The sequence below is a fragment of the Echinococcus granulosus genome, assembly GCF_000524195.1.
Source record: "Echinococcus granulosus chromosome Unknown EG_S00037, whole genome shotgun sequence".
NCBI lineage: Eukaryota > Metazoa > Platyhelminthes > Cestoda > Cyclophyllidea > Taeniidae > Echinococcus > Echinococcus granulosus.
In genome coordinates this window covers 426,985-436,281 of record NW_020170417.1, presented here as the reverse complement: position 1 = coordinate 436,281, position 9,297 = coordinate 426,985, and the positions used below count along the sequence as shown (strand labels likewise).

General features: G+C 41.3%; 1 protein-coding gene across 1 annotated transcript; it reads right to left on the bottom strand. All coding sequences in view use genetic code 11, as the record gives it.

Annotated features, from left to right (window-relative positions):
- Nucleotides 1-2,493: 2,493 nt before the first annotated feature.
- EGR_05248 (Peptidyl-prolyl cis-trans isomerase FKBP1A) lies at nucleotides 2,494-2,851 on the bottom strand (the record flags this gene model as incomplete). Its single annotated transcript, XM_024494497.1, has 2 exons — nucleotides 2,494-2,655; nucleotides 2,687-2,851. 2 exons carry the CDS (start codon nucleotides 2,849-2,851, stop codon nucleotides 2,494-2,496), a joined length of 327 nt encoding a protein of 108 aa, XP_024351118.1.
- Between the last annotated feature and the right edge of the window lie 6,446 nt (nucleotides 2,852-9,297).

The window sequence follows — 9,297 nt, the reverse complement described above, 5'->3', positions numbered from 1 at the left end:
GATCTTCCACTGTATTGAAACTGTTAGGAAAATTTTTGGACAGTGCGTTTCATTTCCACACTTCCAAACACTGCACCACACACTGTACTTCTCCAGCATCAGACTCGACTTAAACTTTATTCGTTAAGCAGCCAACTATGGACGACGTTCACCAGACTCAATTAAAATTCACTGGTGCGAAGGTTCAAGATAGGATGCAAGTAGAGGTGAAAACAGCAGAGCGTATAAGTAGATTGACTTGTTGTATTTTGCCTATTCCAACACGCTACAACATGTCACTGCGGTGTGCTAGTCTGAAAGATGCGCCAACTTTCTTGTCACGTGATATGATAATTTACACTTTTTTTTCTACGCTTGTGTTTAACCCTGGAATAGGAAGCGTTGTACCCCTGAGATGTCGCATTAATAATCACGGACAATCGTTACTTCCGTTTCGGTCAATGATTTGCGGTGAGGGTCCAGCATCCACTACTCGTGAACAGGCTGCCATCACCAACCGCTAGAAAATGGGTAATCCACTCGAAGAATCCACCATTAATAGGCGTAACGGCACTCAGCAATCTTGTTCCCCATACCTTGCGAAAATCCCAGCTTACGATATTCGCATTCATCCTGTAAGATGCGAAGACCTGTCAATTTTCAATTAAGTAACCTAATTGACAAAATTCTCTTATCTAAAGTGAGGTGCATACACAACAGAGGGCCATTGTTGAAGCTAAATTACATTTAAATGGTGAAATATGACCTCTCCTGTTATGCAGCCTAGAAGACAAGAATGGTTAAGCTTCAAATTATTGCAGCCCTTGTTATCGAAAGAGCATCATTCATTTGATTATTATCTTTGTCTCATTTCTAAACATCTCAATTCTCAAGCCTTTCCAAATCATTGAATCTTCACAGCGTGTGCCACTAAAACTCATCCAGACGGAGCATGTTGTAGAAAAAACCCTAAAACGTACATATTCCTACTTTTTTTGTTTCATTCCCGTACCATCTACGCTTGGGTGTGGTTGGGTGTTGAAAAGCAGTCATCACGACATAGCGAAGACAGGGAGCACACACATGCATTTAAATTCGCTATTTATAGAGATCGACTAGTTTCAACGCGTAGTAAAATAGAAGACACTCCCGTGTTTTATGCAGAGGCGTTGACGCTGCGAAAGTAGCCATACGTCGATAGCGGGTCACATTTTTGGGTCTATCATGTTATGCTGATTTAAAAAGAATGAATTCACAGAATTCCCGCCAGTATTGCAGACTAAATGCGTCAAATTCTGATTTGGAGGATTAGTGTACACTACCAGGCCATCCCAACAACCACCTTAATTCGTGACGTTCGGGATGACAACGATGAACTCCAGCTAGCAAGCTTGACCTTAGACTTGCAGACATATACCCGCGCTCCATCCACCAAGAACGCCAGCATGGGCTTTCTGCACTGCTACATGCAACCAGACTTGGCAATTAATCGTTGAGGTATGAAAAAATAATGTTCTTTACCGCCACGATTCATCAGAAAACCATAACAGGGAACCGAACTTCCTAAATTCCTCCCCCAAGGGCAGAATGTAGATAACAAGCCCACGTTAAGAAACATGGTGTACTTCAAGTCCTACACGATCCACATACTGCTACGCTAAAGCAACAATCTCTGACGCCAAATTGAGCGCGTCAAACGGGAAGACAGCCACCGGACCCATGCACCACCACCTCGTACTTTAATCGAAGGGTAACTAAGGCACCGGTTGGCCAATTCTCCAACGTTCTAAAAAGTAGGGGCACTCCCTATCGAGTGCGCAGGACACTAGACAAAAAACCCGAGCAGGGAACTGGGAAACGGAGCAGAACAATGACTCGAGAGAGCGGGTTGCACCAGCCGAGCCCAGCGAGGTCGCCCAGCCCCACGTCTCGGGGATAGAAGGTTCCGTAAGACTAACCTCCGAGGAACAAGCTTATCAGACCCTAATCCACACTGCCTGCGTCGTCACCCACACAGCGCGATTACCACAACCCTAAAACAAATAGGACTAGACAACACGAACCACCACGACCAAGGAGCAACCACCCCAGCGTTCCATAAGTAGGCAGCACCCGACTCCAGTGGAAAACTCCAGCCTGACCCGTCACCATCAAAACGGCCAACCAGCCAGACGACGTCACGGCAGGAGGCAATGCTACTGACGCACCCTACGCAGAGCAAACGCTGGCGAACGCTTTGCTGTTATCCACCCAGAGGGCATAAGGCGGTAGAGAAACCACATCTAAGCATTTACCAGGGGTAAAGCTTACAAGGATAACCAGATCACCGCGCATACGGACCGCAACGAAGGTACCACACACTTACCACACGGATTGCAGGGAGTCACTTGCACGAAGGAAGTACCCTCGAGATCACCAAACCAGCCGTCAAGACACAGAAAGTAGACTCAACCAGCAAGGATTAGGGTAATGCAACATATAACCGGAAGGAGTCAGACAGCATTTATAAAAGAACTATTCGAAGAAAAGGAGCTCCACGTCGAATACCAATGTGGCGTTGGGTGGAATAACACCAGCAGCGCCGGTACTGCCGTATCCGTAGTCCGGACTAATGGTTAGCTTGGAACGCTCACCGAGACTCATCTGAGCGACCCCCTCATCCCATCCTTTGATGACCTAGGGAAATTTCCGTAAAAAGCAGTCATACCTGGCCCATGCCTAGCTTAAACTGGAAGGGTTGACCTCGATCTCTGGAGGAATCAAATTTCTTGCCACTGGTCAAAGTCCCAGTGTAGTGAACAGTAACCGTCTGTCCCTTCTTGGGATAATTAGTGCCATCACCAGGTTTAATAACCTCCACGTCCACACCCATGATGATTGAAGATGGCGCCGCTCCGACAACGGCTAGTCACGCCGTCTATATAAATGACCATGTAAGATAGCCCCAAAGCGGACAGCTGATTGGTTATCCATAAAATAGATTGCTCACTGATTGGTTGGCCTAAACACAATGCGTGATCAGTAGGCCATTTTGAATTAGCATAATATAACAAATACAAGCGAGAATGGTAATTACGATTATATATAGCCTTAGCATTAATTTCAAATAAATAATAAATTGCCAACAATAAAAAACATAATGGAATATTAGGCGACTCTATACTAATGGTTCTGGAATTCAGAAACAGAGCTCGATAATTGATTTGATTGCATTATTTTTCTCATTCTCAAATAGCCATGTTCTCGAAACAGGTGCAAAAACAAGTGTTTCACTAAAATTACGGAAACATGTATCACCCATAAATACGTGGGGGATATACGATTTTAACTAATTCGATAATGACTGTAGCGTCCTGAGACTTTTCTGATGATGGAAGAAGACGTAATGCTCGAATAGAATGCAAGCGAATTAAATGTACAGAAGGTATAGGAGCTATAGGCATGGCTAGAAGGCCAGACCACCGGACTAGGTTCAATGGCTAAGACACCAGGTGGACCTTTATCAAAACCAGAGGGTTACCTAGCCCCCCTTCTCTTTTAAGCGTCATCCCCAGCACCACCTTTTTTAGCCTCCTGCCTTACCTCTACAAAGTAATTAGTGATGTAACGAAACATCTGCAAACAACTGTGCTATTCGACAAATTTTTTATGCGCCTGAGAAGATACTTGACGGCTACGTCACTGATTGCTCTGGCAGTTCTACTGGGTCCAATGGCAGGAGCAGCAGCCTAAAGGAGTAGTCAGGTAAGGATTGACGGGATCTAACGGTGCTCTTTGGGGCTGAGTTTCGCGTCTGTTTCGCCTTGCAGCTTTTACTCACTTCATTACTACCCACGCATCAGTCTGGGTTCCATCCAGCTAGTAGAGACGCGGAGCAGGCATAGCGAGTTCTCATTACCGATATCTTCATACCGGTCGAGTGGGCAACTCCACAACGATACTATTCCAGATGATTTACGGCTGGTGTCTCTTCCATTGTTAATAACTTTCCTGCAGAAGGCGCACCTGGGGTAGTCGCCGAAGGCAGATGTCGCTTATAGCCCTTTTGCTTGGGATCGTCACCAATTCTCCCATTTTTGGCATATATACTCCTTCCACCCCGACAAAGTTTTTCACTCAGCAGTGGAAATCAGGATTGATCCCCTTTAGAATCGGGTTCCGTATCCGCTCCCACCAATGCAGTGTCCCGAGACACATTACTCTGGCATAATGCATACATATTCAAAATACAGAAGGGGTAGGAGCAATTGGCGTGGCCTGGAGGTCAGTACACCCGGCGAGGTACAACGGGGAAGACACCAAGTGACCCTTTATCAAAACCAAGGGGTTAGTCATTGACTATTTACACTGCTTTCTTTCTTTTCAGGCATATTTCACTTCTCTATTATAAGTGACTGCGTTTTGTAACTAGGCATTAGATATTTGAGGTACTGATTCACTACCTTGATATTTCTCTGGGAACTATTTTAAAACATGTTGAATGCGTTCTAATTTAACTATTTGAATCACTTAAGTCCTGACTGCCTTAGTAATTAGTTAAGAACTATTCAATTATTTCTAAAATGAATAAATTGTTTACTAACAGTTATAACTATCAAAAATTTTACAAACGTCAAACTATAAATATTAATCCGAATATTTCACTTCTTGATGCAACAATCGCAGATCATATTTGCATTTAACAGCAAAATGTAGTTATAATCTCGGTTGGTTAAGCCAGAGTTTACTTGCAGACTATTTATTGTCTTATTAATAATCCCAGGTTTAGCCCGCAAGTCTTTGTCAAAATTCAATCCACTTTTGAGTACCAGATCTCCTGAGGGCAATATCATCAACAGTGCACCCTCCGCCCCTCTATTGCACCCCTCTATTCCTCTTCAGGCCTAATCGCCAACCATTTTGGTGCAAATTTGCATATAAATGAGCTTAAAAGCGATGTGTGTGTGTGTGTGAGTGGCGTGTCAAGTGGGTAATTAAATTTTGATAAATTTTGTCCAACCCATCCCTTGGCTGCGCCTTGCGCCGCTAGGAAAGCCCGGATTAGCGAGCCTTGTGCTCGCCTCCTGGCCAGGACACATTCGGCATGTATTTAATGAATGAGCTATCACAATAGTCCCTGCTCTGTTTCTCCTCCTTCAAAGTACTATCTATTGTGACATTTGGGGTAAATGCAATGCTTTTTATTCCCCGAACTTGTTAGCAGCTACACCCTGGTTTTGGGTAAGTAGAAGCCTAGAGATGGAGTGGTCTAGTTTTTGGCAAATGAATGTTAGTTTGAAGTAAACTAGGACGCAGAATTTAGTAGACGGATATCATCAATAAAGAGTTGCTAGTTGGTTCTTCTTTTATCGAGCCCCAAACATTGGTGGTTGCAAAAAATGGATTCAGGATGGCCTACTGCTCTAGATAAAAAGGAATTTTAGTTAATTGCCGGAGGATAATGGTGGAACAGGTCTAGATGAGTGAACAAACAATCGTAGCGTCCCGAGACTCTCTAAAGACGAAAGAAGACGAAATACTCAGGCAGAATATATATTCAGCGCGGAGAAGGTGTCCGGACTATTGGCATGGCCCAAAAGGCCAGTCCACCCTAGCGAGATACAAGAGGGCTAATTCAAAGTACAAAAGTGGCGCCTCACCGGAACCGAGGGATAAACCACCATCGTATTACACAATATTAGTGATTTATTGAACAGTTTAAGGGGGATTAAACAAAAGAGGCAAGTTTAGAAGACTATTTTCTGCTCCCATTTACTGCCAGGAATTTGGTATATTGTTAAGTTCAAATGTTAAAACAATTAAATACAATTGCATTCTTTTGAAATGATGTCCCGCTTTACATTCATGGATGACAATGGTTTCACTTTAGTGGAGTATTTTAAATCATTAGTATTTGAATCATGCAACTTGTTTTTCCACATTAAATAGAACATGGAGCAAGAAAATCGTGTTTTAATTTTGGTCTGCATCTATGAAATTTAATAATTTTTCTGCTACAAATGCTACACATGTGCAATTTTGAAGACGCGGAGCCATAAGAAAAGCATAACTGTTTAATTTAGTGATATAAAATCTAGTTTAGGCTGTTTCACAAAACCAAAGTCGTTGGGTTATTTTAAAAGTGCGGTTTTGCATAATAAAACGAGTGACGTGTCAGTTAACAAGTAGCTTTTATTTTGGTCTACTACCGGTTTTATTTTCTGCCTAAAATTTACCATAGAATAATACAAACAAACAATTTGTGCAGGAAGTGCATTTTGGATAAAGATTTATGCAATCATTTGTGAATGTGGACAATACATCCCTCCAAACTTCAAACAATAGGGTAAAATCTACCGAAGGATTTGGAAGTTACTGTGTAAATGCCAGGAAATTGAGGAGATTTCAGGCTAAATTCTTTTTCATTACGCTTGCTGTCAAACAATCTTCTTCGTGATTATGAAATATTTATGGTAAATCCCAAATTTTATAATTTCCTGTAGATTAATAAGTTGAAGCCAAACGCCTTCATCTTAAGAGGAAGTTTTTTGCACAGTTTTCCGGTAAAATCTATTTTTCCGACAGAAGTGATTCAATAAAGAAAGCGGGTTTCTTGAGCGAAGGATCAGTGCTAGGAACGGAGGTGGAGTCGGTAGAGGTGGTAGCAAAGGAGGTATAAGGAAGTGAGGGGGGAATATGAGACCTTCTACGCTTTATGCTGACTCTCGCCTGTCTCCGAGCCAATTCTGTGGGTGGAATTGGCTCTCCTGAACACGTGAGTGGATAGGCGTTGTGAGCTGGTCTACCAGGACCTAAAAATTAAGAAAGGGGATACACCAAGACATTTTCCACCAGCATAGATATGCTGTGATGCATAGCCTTTAAATAGTTCACGCTACATGGCACTTGCATGCTTTTCGCCCAGGCTCCCTAATTACTTTCCCTGGAATTGGGTTGTTTGTCATCAGCTTACCCGATGGCAGCATGATTCGGTGATAAATCGTATGCTTCATTTGTAGGATCACCGGTAAAAGCCATCTTACTTAAAACAAATATCGACGGTAAAGCCTTCAAAATACATATTCCTTTTCTTTTTGCAGATAGCACTTAGAGCGCTCTATCATTCGTGGTGCCTTTGTTGCCAAGCTTAGCGATCAGAAGGTGGTAACCTTCTCAAAACTTGCCACGAAAGTCTGTGTGGTTATGATACAAAAAGAGATTCTAGCCATGCTCATGTTGATTCGTAACACCGTATATGCATATCCTAATCGTTCCGTAAGAATAGTGAAATCAACTCTACTGTGTCTATGCACAGGCATTAAAAAAGGCTCTTAATTTCTCATTCAGAGAGGTTACTTGGATGGGATCCAACACAATTTATTCAAAATTTATCCTTACACATACAGCCTGTACAATCTAAGAGTAGGTGACTAACCCTGGGCATTATCAAAACCATTGCCTGCCTCTTTCAATTTAAACGCTCGAAAGGAAATTACCTGAATTGCCGTTAAAGGAACTACGATTAAGTTTATCAGTAGCAACAGGTACCTGTTAATTTTTGCTGCAAAGGGATGTCATCGTTGACATTAAAAAAAGGTTAATCTGAGAGTTCATTTAATGGCCTTGGCTGTCTCATCGAGGGTGGTAGACGCTCTAATAAGTTGTCGTAGGTTCTTACTGTATTTCACAATTAGTAACACATTCTAAGCATAAATTTTTGATAAAAGGGAGAAACTGCTAGGCGTATAAATTCATTTTATTTAAAAAATTCGGTGAATTTTGGCTACTAGATAAGCCTTCTGATGATTTCATATGAGCGAATGAAAAAGACATGAAAGTACACGGAAAGAGGAAGACTGAGATGGAGAACAATATAAAGTGATTAGATTAAATACAATGCCAAGGTGCATGAATGGTAGACATTTTAATTTATACCAAATCAAAAGTGTCCAATATATAGACAAGCGCTTTGAAGTTTCGGCTTAATTGCCACATCATTCTGTGATGCTATGCTTATGCCTTAAATTATTTCAGCTTTTTATTAATAGGTTGAACAAGGAAGGTTCAATGTGTGCAGAAAAGAGAATATTTTGAAGTACCTAAAAATGAATGTCATACTAATGAACATAAGCTCAAAAATGTGTCATTCTAAGCATGAAATGCTTCCTTAAAGTGGAAAATCTCAAAAAATGCTTTTCTGCTGAAAAGAAAATTATTGACCTAGTTGTTGAAAATATTTCCGTTGATTAAATTTGCCCAATTTTTTTTTAACTCCGGAAAAAATTCACGAAAATACTAAATCCTCACAAAAATCATGTCTTACCTTTCCTCGTGTTCTCGCGCTTCCTCCATTTCGCTCGTCGGTTTTGAAACCACACCTTCATCCAAATACACAAGAAAGAACACACAAAATAATTTATCTCGATACGGCAGATGATAAAGTGCAAATATACTACATATTTGTTTGAAGGGATCTTTTGCGTAGCTTGCGGTTAGATCACACCAGCCTCGTCAATAGGCGTACACTACTGGTTCCCAAGGAGTAGGCCAACGCTGATGCCCCTCCTCCTGTAAATCTTTGATAAATTCTAGACTTCTCTCCATGTATTACAGAGCATTAGACCTTATCTTCTTACTAGTCTCCTCAATCCAAGGGTCTGAAATCGGCGATCGAAGGGAAAAATAACGAATATGCTACACAATACATAATAACACGCATACAATAATTCGTATTAGGCAGTTATTTTAATACATTTGGGAAAAAGGTATCTCTACTGGTTACGAGTGTCGTAAAAACTCCAGATGATTGACAATTTTTAACGTATCAAGTTAAAATAATTTTAAAATAGCAGTTTTTATTAAAAAAATAGGTTGGACAATTTAAGCAACAAACAAATACATGATCAAAATAGGGGTTGAATTCATTAAAAGAACCTCCAGTGTAACACATCATCCTATTCCGACCTCGCTAAAGCTAGCTGGCTTATTCCACAGTTTTGCTATGCGATCTCAGCTTTGATTCCGACTCTCCGTTTCGCATACGACTAGTCAGTGCTTACATCATCACTGGGAGACTTAGCATTAAAGTATGGTTTCCCTCCCATCTCAAATGTATGATTGCGCTATGAGGTAAGTCGTGAGTTGCCCTGTGAGGAGAGGAAAACTTGCCTTCTGTAGGATCATCAGTCTTAACGACTGACTCTACTTCTGAAAAGGAAGAAGTCTTTCTTGCACATCTTTGAATTGTACCAAAATACATGGTGAAAGTAGACCACAAGTCCAATCTAGACATTTTTCTCTGAGGATCATCCCCGGATGAGCAAAAAATCAAGTTTTTTT